The sequence below is a fragment of the Narcine bancroftii genome, chromosome 6 (assembly GCF_036971445.1).
Source record: "Narcine bancroftii isolate sNarBan1 chromosome 6, sNarBan1.hap1, whole genome shotgun sequence".
NCBI lineage: Eukaryota > Metazoa > Chordata > Chondrichthyes > Torpediniformes > Narcinidae > Narcine > Narcine bancroftii.
The window spans coordinates 71,333,390-71,347,094 of NC_091474.1; the positions used below are offsets into that span (position 1 = coordinate 71,333,390).

The 13,705-nt window shown below is 42.8% G+C and overlaps 2 protein-coding genes and 1 long non-coding RNA gene across 13 annotated transcripts in view; 2 read left to right on the plus strand and 1 right to left on the minus strand.

Moving 5' to 3' along the window:
• Positions 1-6,551, plus strand: part of LOC138736195 (dual specificity phosphatase 29-like) — a 30,868-nt gene extending 24,317 nt beyond the window's left edge. The window contains exon 4 of the mRNA XM_069885302.1: positions 6,260-6,551. Coding sequence (XP_069741403.1) covers positions 6,260-6,504 — 245 coding nt within the window. The 3' untranslated portion in view covers positions 6,505-6,551. The remainder of the gene's footprint in view (positions 1-6,259) is intronic.
• A 22-nt stretch (positions 6,552-6,573) lies between these two features.
• The window catches only part of kat6b (K(lysine) acetyltransferase 6B), a 145,972-nt gene continuing 138,840 nt past the window's right edge, over positions 6,574-13,705 (minus strand). For all 9 annotated transcript variants that reach the window (XM_069885257.1, XM_069885259.1, XM_069885256.1 and 6 more), the window contains one exon: positions 6,574-13,446. In XM_069885257.1, the coding sequence (XP_069741358.1) occupies positions 11,096-13,446 (2,351 nt within the window). In that variant the 3' untranslated portion in view covers positions 6,574-11,095. The remainder of the gene's footprint in view (positions 13,447-13,705) is intronic.
• The window catches only part of LOC138736197 (uncharacterized), a 106,632-nt gene continuing 104,284 nt past the window's right edge, over positions 11,358-13,705 (plus strand). For all 3 annotated transcript variants that reach the window (XR_011340143.1, XR_011340144.1, XR_011340142.1), the window contains exons 1-2: positions 11,358-11,491; positions 12,469-12,625. This is a non-coding gene — a long non-coding RNA (uncharacterized lncRNA). The remainder of the gene's footprint in view (positions 11,492-12,468; positions 12,626-13,705) is intronic.

A 13,705-nucleotide genomic window follows, 5' to 3' on the forward strand; every position in this document is an offset into this window, starting at 1 on the left:
CCCCCACTTCCCCTCTGACCAGTGACTAGAAGCCAGTCCTACGACGGTCACAGAGACCCTGGCAGCCGCCGGATCGTCTCAACCTGTAAATATTGTATGTACATAGTGGGTGCAATTCCTTGTTACTGCCCCCCGGGACAATTTTAAAGGGGGTAGATGTGGTGGTACACCACTGGCCTACTACAAGGGGGCAACCTCTGTACCTGCAGGAGTGTAAGGGGACAAGACAACACCCGGCCAGCTGTCAATCAGTCGGCCTGAATGGATCAAGCCTCACCCGGACGGGTGTCAATCATCCTCCAAGATATAAGCCTGCACCGGCCTCCCGATGCCTCACTCAGAGTTGCTGCAGCCACAGTCAGCCTGGCTCTGTGGAAGTCTTTGTGGATTAAAGCCTGTTCAGTCTTTACCTTGTGTGTGTCTGATTCTGTCTAACAGCGCACCACAATTTAATCTATGAGAGTCTTCGATGACGTATTGAATCTCCTCAAACACCTCACAAAGTATAGCCGCTGGTGAGCCTTCTTCATGATTGCATCAACATGGAGGCTCCAGGACAGATCCTCAGAGATGTTGACATCCAGGAATTTGAAGTGTGAAGTTCTTGATCCTCTTCACTAGTGAGCCCTCGATGAGGACTGGATCATGTTCTCCTGATTTTATCCCAAAGTGCACAATCATGTCCTTGGTTTTGCTAAGGTTGTTGGTGTGATACCATTCAACGAGCTGATCTAACTCCCTCCTGTATGCTTCCTCATTGGCATTTGTGATTCTGTTGAAAACTGTGGTGTCATCAGTAAACTTGTACATAGAATTGGAATTGTGCCTGACCACACAGATTAATTACTTCTCTTTCCACAGATCTTCCCGACTTCCTGATTATCTCCAGCATTTAATTAAAATTCAATTTAAAAAAAAGATTATTTATTGTGAAGTGATGGGGAAGGTTGTTTGAGCACAGCTCAGGGAACTTTCAGCTAAGGCATTAAAATTATGAATGCTTTTGAGAGACACTGCCTTACTTTGACTGTAAGGTAATTCATATAAATGTTTGCATAGTGATCCTGCCACAAAGCAATGAATTTTGTGACTTGTTCATGTCAATAAATTCTGAGTAAAAACAGAAAAGAGTTGCACTGCTGTCAGATATCAGTGAGAGCTGAGGGAGGACAGGGAAAGCAGTTTCTCTTTACAACACATTGTGTCTTGGAACCATCTGCCTGAAAGCTTGTTCAAAGAGCTGTCACAGTTTTCTGTTTTACAACGGTTCAGATATTCAATTTTCATCACTAAAATTTCATCAATTTCTTTGTCATTTATGCAACTTATACTATGAGATACTTCGATCTCTGTCCAAACCACAATTCTCAATCAAATCCATTGTGATCCAAAGTCCAATATTGAACAGGCAGATTTATTCAGATTTCCCATTTAATATGATAATCCATGACAGTATCTAATGTAACAGTACTCCACTGGGGATCTTGGAACTAGTTATGCAACCTGTAAATATCCATTAATGTATTTTACACCAGGATCCATTAAGAGATTATACTACCCTGGAGGTAATTTATGTTGGCATATTACTGAAAAAGATGACATGTACAGGTTACTCTGAGTCAACAGAAGTAGAACCTGATATTAATAGTAGTGCAGCAGCTCACCGGAATCTTAAATGAACCAGCTCGGGAGGTTCCAAGTGATGTTGCGATATCACAATGCGATGACCTGTGGGGTTTTAAAAAGCTGCATGTGACTGTGTAAATAACTCAACTACGTCCAATCATTTTCTCGTTCTTCATTTCACACTGCAACACAGTTGCTACAGTGATGACCCCGACGGGCCCAAACTGATGTTGGACCCAACATGGACAACGCAGCAGTTTTGGTCAAACTGAAGTTTGGTTCAACCAGGCTGAGGCGTAGTTCCACATTTGCAAGATAGAAGTGGACACCACTAAGTACTATTATGTGGTAAGCACCCTCGACCAGGACACGGCTGGTCAAGTAGTGGATTTCCTTCAGGACCCACCAGCTCTCGGCAAGTACAAACCACTAATAGCCCTCCTTCTCCAGATTTATGGTCTCTCACAGTGTGAGCGAGCTGCACAGCTCCTCCATATCGATGACCTGGGGGATCGTGCCCATTTGGAGTTAATGAACGACATGATGGCACTGCCAGACAGCTGTGGGCCTTGCTTGCTCTTCGAGCAGTTTTTAAAGCATATGCCAGAAGACATCCGCCTCATGTATGCTGACAAGGACATTGACAACCTCGAACAGTGGCCGCCAGTTCAGGCATTCTGTGGTGTGCGAAACAGCAAGGCGCAAGGCCCCCAGAAAATACTGCTTCATCACATCCAAAGGCCCAGGCTCCACAAGTACCAGCGATGAGGGTGCACGCTCCCTCGGACAAGCATGACTCCTTGACAACCACCTGGTGATTTTACCATTAACGCTGGGGTTCTGGAGCTCGCCACTGCCAACTCCCTTGAACTTTTCCGAGAAAACACCATGACCAGTCGTCACTAATGGCTATGGCTGCTGGCCAATGTAACAGACTACTCTACAACTGGGATGTACTCTCCCAGTGCAAATTTCTAGTCGACACGGGTGGGGAGGATAGTGTCCTTCCTCCTTCAGGCTTTGACACCCGTTCCAGGAACATGGGTCCAGCACTCACTGCAGTGAATAACAGTTTGATTTGTACGTACAGCACACGGTCTATACCCCTGAAATTCGGCAACAATAAGTTCACATGGAAGTTCATTCTTGCTGCTGTGTCCCGGCCATTGCTGGGTGTCGACTTCCTCAGAACCCACTTAAAAGGTCGTTTGTTGGTGAACATGTTCCAGACTTTCTGCCTTGGAAAAATCAAACTACTCGCCCCGCACAAAGACACTGTGGTGTTCTTGAACAACCAATTCGCCGAACTTCTTGCGGACTATCCGGACATTGTCACTCCCCATTTCTCCATTACCACACACAAACATGGCATTGCACACCACATCCTTACCCAAGGTCCTCCTCTACACACCCAAGCTTGACACCCGACAAGTTGCAGCTTGCAAGAGTTCCACAAATTGGAGAAATTTGGAATCATACGCAGGTCTAGTAGCCCATGGGCTTCCCCGTTACACGGTGCCCAAAGCCACGGGAGGCTGGGGATTACCGGTGTCTCAACGTCGCTACCACTGCAGATTGCTACTCTGTCCCCCATATATAGGACTTTGCATGGGGCCAGGGTACTTTCGAAAATTGACAGTGCGTGGGTACCACCAAATATCTGTAAACCCGGAGGATGTGCCCAGGTCCGCCATCATAACACTTTTTGAGACTCAAAAATGCAGCACAAACATTCCAGCGATTAATGGGGTGAGTCATGGACTTCCTTTTCATATACTTGGAGGACATACTCATCGCCAGCCACTCCCACAAAGACCATCTGCAGCATCTGTGTTTTCTCTGTTGCCGTCTACATGAGTTTCAGCAAATTGTGAACCATGCCAAGTGGAAATTTGGGCAGTCCTCCATTGAGTTCTTTGGACATCCGATCAGCATCTGGGGTGTCGTTCCATTACCTAGCAGGTGGAAGCTATCCTCAAATTCGCAAGGCCCGATACTATCAAAGGACTCCAGAAATTTGGGGAATGTTCAATTTCTTTTGTAACTCATATTATGAAGCCCCTTTGACCTCGTGTCCAGCGGTGCCAAAGAATTCAAGTGGACGAAGGAGACGACGGTAGCATTCCAGCAGACCAAAGGTGCTCTAGCGAAGGCAACATTGCTGGTCCATCCACAAATGGATGCACTAACCGCCTTGATGATAGATGCGTCCAATGCGGCAGTAGGCGGGGTCTTGGAACTGTGCACCAATGGAAAATGGAAGCCTCTAGTAGTTTTTTAGTAGGCACCTCTGCCCTCAGGAAACAAAATACAGCATATTCGATAGGGAACTGCTGGCACTATATTTAGTGGTCAGAGACTTGTTATTTTTTTGGAAGGCAGTGACCGCAGTTTTTACTGACCAAAAACGGGTAGCATTAGCCTTCATGAAGGCATCAGATCCCTGGTTAGCCTGCCAGCAATGCCACCTATCTTACAACTATGATTAAACAAATCTCTGATAACAGTAACGTGATGACTTATACCCTGCCCCGCTCCTCCATTCAAGCAGTATGTGGCTTCTGACCGGGCGTAGACAACATGGTGCTCGCCAAAGCTCAGCGCAGGGATTACAAACTCCCAGCTTATAAAACTGCTGTCACGAGCCTGCAACTCGAGGATGTAGCCTTTGGGATACAAGGTACCACTCTCCTGTGCAATGTTTCCACAGGTCAGCCTTGCCCTATCGTCTCTGCTGCGTGGAGAAGTTGCATTTTCAATGCCATTCATGTTCTGTCCCACCCCTTCATTTGAGCGACTGCTGACAAGTCTTTCTGACTGCTGACAAGTTTGTATGGCATGGACTCATAAAACAGTTCACATACTGGGCAAAGACATGCACGGACTGCCGATCTGCAAAAGCACATGAAGGCACCGCTTCAGCCTTTCCAGCCACCACAGCGTAGATTCGACCATGTGCATATCCACATTGTCGACTCACTTCTGGTGTCACAAGGATTGAAGTACTTGTTAAGCGGTTCCTATGACAGACTCATTAACCAATTCATGCACCAGAGCTTTTATTTCTTCTTGGGTATCTTTGTTCGGCCTACCCACATACGTCACCTCCGACAGAGGCCCACAGTTTTCCTCAGCATTTTGTGGTGACTGCTGGGAATGCAGCTCCACCATACAACAGCCCACCACCCAGTTCTATAGCCTGGTGAAGCAGTTCCATAGGCACATGAAGGCTGCACTGATGGCCTGGATCCAGGGACCTGATTGGGCTAATGAGCTGCCCTGAATCCTCCTGGGAATAAGAACAGCATCCAAGGAGGAGTTCAACTCCTCTCCAGCTGAGTTGGTTTATGGAGCCTGCTCATTGTACCTGGGGAATTTGTGTCTGCAGCACACAGTCAGGAGGTGCCACCGCATGAAGACTCAGGCAGACTGCGGAAGCGGCTTGGAAAATTGGCCCCAGCTCCAATGTTAAGGCATGGAACAACAACACTCTTCGTCCCAAAGGAACTCCAGGATAGTGCATAGAGGTGCAGAAGGGCCACCCTTACAGAGGCCGTATGAGAGCCTCTTCAGACCTCTATAAAACAGTCATACAACTTGTATACTGGACATTTGGGGGGATCCAGAGACATTTACGATTGACTGACTAAATCCCGCTCATCTTGACCTTGATCAGCCCTTGCCGTGACCCGCGAACGTATAGACGACGTTGTGGACGGTAATGGCACCAGAAGTTTAGCCTCCTCTTGCCGGTTCTGGGGTGGGAGCTATGCAACAGAGTAGCTACAGCAGCACTGATATTTCAACAGCCCTTTGATTCTGCTACAATGGTAGCTGGAGCACCTACATTACAGTACAAGGTATTAAAAATATCTTTCTGTAACAGGTGCATTCAGATGGAAGCTTTTAAGGGCAGTAATATCATTTACATTTCCCTAGATCATAATTCCCTCCAGTTTACCAGGTTTGAATCAACTTACATGGAGCATTAGTTCAGATTCTGCTATAAATGTAACTTGCTGGTATTTGATATTCATATTTCAAGACTCACCATATTGCTGATATCAGTCATATTTTATTAACTTCAGATGCCTGTTTCGTTGCCAAACTTTGCCCTCGTGTTTCTGGTGGTTTACTCCAACTTTCACAGAAAGTGTTTTGCCAGGAAGTTTTTTTTGAATAATAGCTTTGTTGAAACAAAGGCAAAACACCACAAATCCTGGAAGTCTGCATTATGAATCAACTGTTGCCAATGTTCAGCAAATTGTGAAGAAAGTTTCTGGTTTCCATAACAGTTCAGTATTGGTCCCCTGGATGTCACACCAGTTGGGTCAGATGCTCTGGCAGCTCTGGATGTGGCGACTTTGATCAACTGGGCTATTCTGTTGTAACATGGTCCTACACCATTAATGACTGCAAGTTAATTGTTCAGAGGTAACCAATGTGATCAAGCTGCAGTTTAAATTGCAGGCTTCCACATCCAATATTACTTGCAGTTCACAGTGTATAAACCACTGTATTCTTCCAGATTTCATTGCATCTCACCAGCTCCCAGGGCATGGAAGTTGTAGAAGTTTTTTTTTGTTTTGAAAAAAATTGTTGTCAAAAGTAAACTGTAACTTTGCCTTTTCAGCCAAGGTTTTGGTCCACTGTGCGAGGGGTCGGAGCCGGTCAGCCTCACTTGTGCTGGCTTACCTGATGATCTACAAGAACATGACAGTGGTGGATGCAGTTGAAGAAGTACTTAAGCACCGGTGCATTTTACCAAATCGTGGCTTCCTGAAGCAACTGAGAGCCCTTGATATTGAGTTGGTGATGGAAAGAAGTGTTGCAAAAAATGGCCTCAGCACAAATGGAAATGAGAAAGAAAACTGTTAGCATTGTTTTCATTGTACAAACACAATAAAATTCATTTTAGATGGAAATGTGCATTGAGCTGTAAATCTATTTTCTGATCTGAAGCAAAGCCAAAACTTTAATAAATTCTGCAGATTAATAGTCTCTGATAGGAACATACCACTGGCCTTGAAATGTGCACAATTTTAAACATTAGAGTGAACTACAAAATAACCTCAATACGAAATTCTTACTTTTGAGGAAGTATGTGTCAACTTGCACATTAACTATTGTCCATCAAAGTAACAAGCTGTGGTTTGAAGTTCCAACCAGTCACTAGCATTTAAATTGAAAGTTATAACTCTTAAAATTGGGAAATACATGGAATCACAGTTTATGAAGAATTATGCAATAGAGTTAAACAGGAAAGCCTGCATATGCTGTGATTGTAGTGCAATACACAACAGTACTGGAGAAACTGTGCGTGTTATGCAGCATCTATGAGAAGTAAAGGGTAACCTGTATTTTGGGCTTGTCCCCTTCGTCACAGTATGAACAAAAAGCAGGCAGGCTTTAAAAGGTGAGGATAGGAGGGAGGAAGGGGCAGGGGAGGAGAACAGGTGAACATGTAAGAGGTCATAGGTGGATATGGGTTGTAGGGGAGAAGAAAAAAAAGCTAAACAGTGATGGGTGAGGGAGAGCTCAGTGATTCATTCAAAAAGCAGGCAGCCACCTGAATAAACTGCAGAGCACCTCCCTATCACTGCTCAGCTTTTTTCTCTTCTCCCCTCCAACCCATATCCACTTATGAGCTCGTACCTGCCAGCTTGTACTTATCCCTCTCCTCTCCCCACCTCTTTATTTAGACACCTGTCTGCTTTTTGCTCATACCTTGACAAAGGGCTCAAATCTTTTACTTCTTATAGTCCTATTGATGCTGTGTGACATGCTGAGTGTTGTTTGCCATCCCTTGCTTACAAGTTCTTCAAAGGTTATATGGAAAGAGTGTAGCAGTAAGAAAATCAACAAGGAACAGAATAAATACTCAGAAAAAATTCACACATGGTTGGCTGTTCCCCAACTACAGCTTCAAAAAACAATAGCATCTATCTGGTTTTCAAGATTCCTAACGAAGGGCTCAGGCCTGAAACATTGATTACCTTTGACTTCCTATAGATATTGCATGACCTGCTGAGTTTCTATATCATTTTTGTGTATTGCATTCAAAAACAATTTTTAGGCTAATCAAATAAACTAAATTGAATTTAACTCTTTGACTCATGTTCATACCCACTACACCAACTAATAGTCTCAATAAAATGTCATGACCCATGAACACTTTCTGCAGCAGATAGGTTAAGTATTCCAGCCTTGCTTACTTGGTCAAATCTCTCAATCCAGTGTGTGAAGCAGTGACAGAATATCACTATTGCACAGCACTAAAGTTCCCTCATGTGTGGCAGCAAGACTTATAATTTCCCTCCTCATACACAAAGGTTTTGTGCTGACATAGTTCAAATGAATATCAAAAGGCAATGCAATTATTTTGGAAGCTGCATCAATCACCGACTGCTCAAATAAATAGCATCGTTCCTTTTACGTGTGTTCAGGGAAAAAAAAACATGCATCTTAATCTCCTGCTTTGTGGTAAAGTATTGGTCGTAAACATACTGAACATAAAAAATGATTTTTATACAAATAAATGCTTGGGTAAATGTAACCCATAAAGCTCTTGAGCTGACAAGTCACACTCTCAGTTTGGTTCACCTGAATCTCTCATCTACAGATTCAGAAAATCCACAAGAATAATTTGGTTCAACAGAGTAAGTTCCTGGAAGAGGGTTTCGGATGAGATATCTTTGTTTTTCATTGCGCTTTAGTGTATTTCTTTCATATCCTTTCACATTTCCAGCAACGTAAACAATTCAAGCTCATACAGATCCTGATCACCAGCTAATTAAAAAAAGCATACAAATGTTTACTTTCAGGAACCAACAATGAACCTGAATTTGATCTTCCAATGACAGAGCTATCTGGGTAAGATTTGATTAACTATGAAAATGTAGTGGAACAGATTTTATTTCATAACCAGATTGGGCAAACTGCTAATTGTGTCAGAATTGTGGGAGAAATCCTATTATTTTCAAATTCTGGAAGTTCCAGCAACATCTTGATGGTCAGGAATACACGCCAATAAATTCTCATTTCATGACAAAACACTCAGTTTTGGATGGCCTGGATTCAGGATGCAGAATGAGTTCCTTCTCTAGAAATGCTGATTTAAATTAAGGGTATATTCCAAATAATCAGAAAAAATGGTGAGGCATTGGGGAAGTCTGCTTTACTTTCTTCTTTTCTTCTTTGGCTTGGCTTCGCGGACGAAGATTTATGGAGGGGGTAAAAGTCCACGTCAGCTGCAGGCTCGATTGTGGCTGACAAGTCCGATACGGGACAGGCAGACACAGTTGCAGCGGTTGCAGGGGAAAATTGGTTGGTTGGGGTTGGGTGTTGGGTTTTACTGCCTAGATAAACATTTGTCTGTTTGTTGCATGGTTGATTGAATTTGTGTTTAGTTATTACTAGTCATCTGCATACTATGCCAAAAGGTTTACATCATTATTCCTCAGATCAGTCTTTCTTCTTTAGCAATGAAAGTTTCCCTACCATGAAATGTAATGTTGACTAATTCTAATAGGAACCGGACCATCAGGTTCTTTGCCAGGAAGAATTATTGGAGCTATCATCCTTACAAATAAGATTTAAAATAACCATTGGAACACTGACCTGGCTACAATACAATTTTAAAATACCTTCTGCTGCAGAATTCTCAAAGTTCCCAAGTCAGACCCTCTTCTTTCACATTCAAATTCTGTCGCCAATATTTGCCTGTGCTTTGGTGCCCTGAACTTTATCCCGTCAAATCCTTCCGAAATGCTGGATTCCCAACCTCAGGACGTCCAAATGTATGCATCTCCCTTCTGAAAACCACCACTTTCCATTTCCATCTCTGATTTCAGTGCCTCAATCACCATTCTCTCCATTTTGCTCGTTTCCCAACATATTCTCTTCAAATCAAACTTAGTGGTCACTCTGTCCTGTTTTCAAAAGTTTCAAAATCCAACAAGTTGGCAGCATTCTAAATTATTTTTCATTTCTGCCTGAAGTCCCATTTTAGCACTTTGAGATGTTTTGCCATGGGATGCATCAATATAAACAAGTTTCTACAAATGCAGCAACATTGAATTCATAGTAAATGCTAAGTAAGTACCTGTTACCTATCAGTAAATTTTCAAAGTTATAACCAACAATACTCCGAAACTTTAGCGCACAGCAATCCTGGAACTGGGTCAACATAATTTATTTGATTTAAAATGTACAGCATCCTTTGATGTGACTGGCTAGAAGGATATTTGATAAATACAAGTGCATCTCACTTGTCTGTGTCCTATTTTTATACATGTATCCAGCTTTTTCCTCTCAGTCCTTACAGTTACCATGTACAAGTACAAATGCTACAAAAAGTAACCAATATAAACAGACACAAATACTTTTGCTTTTTACATGCGTTTTGTAAGCGTATGTTGGTCTATTCACACACTACAGATCTAAGATTCTTTTAAAATAGAACTTCAATATTCCCTAAAGATAAAAAACTCTACTGATGGAATGCCGATGAATAGTTGAGGATGTGCATCATTGGACCAACATATCTCTGAACAGTTACTCAGACAACAGGTTTGCTGCTGACCAGCATGAGCCAGTGATATCTGAAACTGATGTACAAATATTCAGTAATGATGTTAACAGAATGTGTGTATTCATTTGTCAAACAGAATAGTTTGCAATCATTTAAAAAAAAACCCAGAAAACTGCTTCACTGAAGAAATTAGGTATAAAAAGAAAAGTTTCAATTATACACTAAACATTTTTGCAAGTAACTTGTTCAAAACTGCCAAAAGAACCCAAGGTCTAGCTTTTACATTTTTTTTTTACAGTTTCAGAATTAACAAAAATATAGTTTTCATTTACTTCAAAGCTAGTAAAACTTAATAAAGGCAAATCATAACAAATGGCTTGCTGTTAAACACGACACATTCGTTTTACTAAAGGACACACTGTCACAAACAAATTCTTCCAATGATGTTCGGCTGCATGCTGAATTAGGCCATCAGCTTCACAAAAAACCAAATATACTTGTACTGATTAATAGAAGTCCAGGGAAAAAGATATCCCATCTTCAGCCCCCTATTTGGGCTTGTTTATTCTCTCTGTATGACCAGCCAAATCTATTCCAAGGGTAAATAGGCACATTGAAAGCTTCCAACACGCAGCATGCTGCTCCAGTTCCCATACTTCTTTTGAAGATGTAGCCTGTCCAAGCCAAATATAAAAGGAAAATCCAAATATGCTGAGATGAAAACTCTCACCTAACTTGACGTAAAAATAAATAATGCTTCCTTCTGTCAACAGATCGAACGCAAAGTGCCATTAATAACAGTCAAATTTACTTTATCATGGCAATGTAGCCAAATAGCTGGTCTTCAGAGAAGATCACCATACATCCAGTTACTTGCACGTTGGATTTGTTTCCAGCAATGCAGATCTTCCTTTGACTATCTTATCCTTGCCAAATCTATCTCCTCATATAAGAGCCATTCAAAGGCTGTTTAGTCATGCCAGCGTTAATGTGACTATAGTGAGCTGGTGGTGTGTACATCATGTTGCCATGTGGAGTACTTTGCATTGATTGTTGGGTGTATGGCTGACTTCCCATCATGCTCATTTGCATCTGCATGGGGTACTGGGCAGTTTGATTCATGTAAGCTGGATTTCCATGGTAACCACTGTTCATCATGGATTGAGTCATCCTGTATCCATTCATAGCATTTAATGCATTCATATTCATGGCGTTGACGTTATAAGGTGGTGCTGACATGAGACCCATGTTCATGCTCCGCTGCATGCTCAGAGATCGTGGGGCTGGCTGCATGGTCACAGCTGAAGTGGCCCGGCTGTAGACCTGTTGCTGGTGAGCAGCGGCAGGCGGTACGGGCACCGACTTGGTCCGATTGGCAACCTGGCTTTTTGTTGACATTTGTGTTGGCAGTCTTTGGGTATGAGGGATTCCAATGTTTGAGGCTGCCATATTGCGCTGTAGAAGGGGTGATGCGAGGTTCATTGGTGGAGGGGTGAGATTAGGTGGGGGGGTCATTGTCGGTTGTGCTTGGACTCCCCCAGATAAGGAATGAGGTGACTGTGGAAGCTGGACAAGGCCAGAGTGTGGGGTGGACAGAGAGACGCTGGTTGCATAGGAAGTTACAGCAGCTGAATGGTTATAAGGCAATGGATGGTCCATAATTGTATTGGTTAGCTGTTGTAATTTGGCCAGGCTGAAATTGGCAGATGGCTGTGGATAGCTTCCGGCTCCAAAATCACCCGCGCCTATTCTTTCATAGATGCTGATGGTTGAGCTTCCAGTTTCTGCAATGTCTGTCATTTGTATTGATTGTGCAAAACTGGTGGTCATGCCACACTGTGACAACTGCTGTGGTTGATTGTGACTCGAAGACCTTTCAATTATACAATTCTGTGGAGATTTAACATTACAGTTTGGTGAGGAGTTGATGGTATTTTGCTGCATCATACTACAGCTACCATTAATGTTAGTCATCTGCTGAGTAACTGCACAACTGCTCTGCGTAATGCTACTGGAAGATATGTTACTGTATGAGCAACTGTTCTGTGTGGTGGTGTTGCCACAAATCCCGTTTCCCATGGTTGAGTCATAGCTGCTTGGATTCTCATAGTTTTCAGTCGTGCTCTCAATGCTGCCTAGATCACTGAAGCCACTGTCCACAACCTGCTGTGAATGGTCAGAAACTGAGGGAACATCCATTATTGGACTGGTTTCTATGTTCTGTAAAGGAGGTGCAGAAATACCACTCTGATTTGGACTGATCTGAGTATAATTGTTTTCAATGGGTGTCACACTCGGGCTGTTTACAGAATGAACCGATTGGCTCGGATTTGAAGGAACAGATGAACGAGGACTGCTGTGTTCTGACTGTTGGCTGTCCTCCACTGTGGCCATTTGTGGACTCTGCTCTGTATGAGAGTAACTCTGCAGATTCCTACAGGCTTCCATGGTCTCTGCACAGTCCTGGTACGTATTTATCTGCTCATTATTTTCTTGTTCACCATTTTCCTGTGTCAAGGACTGAACTGCTTGCACCGTTTCTGTGTCAGGTTCCCCATTTACATTTTCCTCTCCAAGTTCTAGTGCCTGCTTTCCATTATCTTGGTTGTTGGTATGATCTTCATCTGAATCCAGTGTGTGCTCCATGATCTCTTCATGATTATTGCTCTGATCTTCATCAGACTCTGGCACAGGGGCAGCATCTTTCTGTTCTGCATAGTTGCTGGGAACATTTAATTCTAAGAGTTGTTCTTGGTTTGGTGGTCCTCCCTCGGGAGTTTCTTTCGCAGCTGCAATACACACCATGTGACTGTCGTCTTCATCATCCGCATCATGATCCACATTTCGATTTGCCTCCTCCTCCTCTTCATCTTCCTCTTGCTCGAGATTATGAGTATCACCTTCAGCAAGCTCCCGTTTTTCCTTCACTTGTCCCTCCTTCTCGCGACTCAATAGGCAGGTTAATTTCTCTGGGGACTCTGGCTTTTGCTCACTTTCAAGTTCATCTCTCTCGGTCATTAAAGGGGCTTCATCACCATTTTCCTCAGAGACCACTTGCTTCTCCTCTGCTACGACAGATTGTTCTGGCTCCAGAGGAGTTTCTGGTGGTGTGTACAGGTTGAGCTTAAAGCCAGTATCATTCTCAGCTTTACATCTCCATTTAGCGGGGCCTCGCTTCACTCCTTTTGGCCAACCTTTTCTGCGTCTCACAATTCTTGCTAAAGGCTCAGAATCAATAGAGTTTTCCTCAGGATTCTCTTTTGAAGAAATATCAGTATTTGCTTTATCTGGGCAAGAGAAAAAGAAACTTGTTTTTAAGTGCTTACTGCTACCCAGTTGAATAACATTGGTGATTAAAATATCTACAGATAACGTTAGTGCTGCAAATTAAATAAAACATTACTTGTCAAGAATAATCCAATGTTGCATTAATGGCAAATCTTAATTGAAATTTTATGCTACATGTAGAAATATAATTTTGACGGAAGTAGTTAAGTCATTTAACTTATAGGAGTTAAGATTTAACAAAATGCTTACTGAAATTAT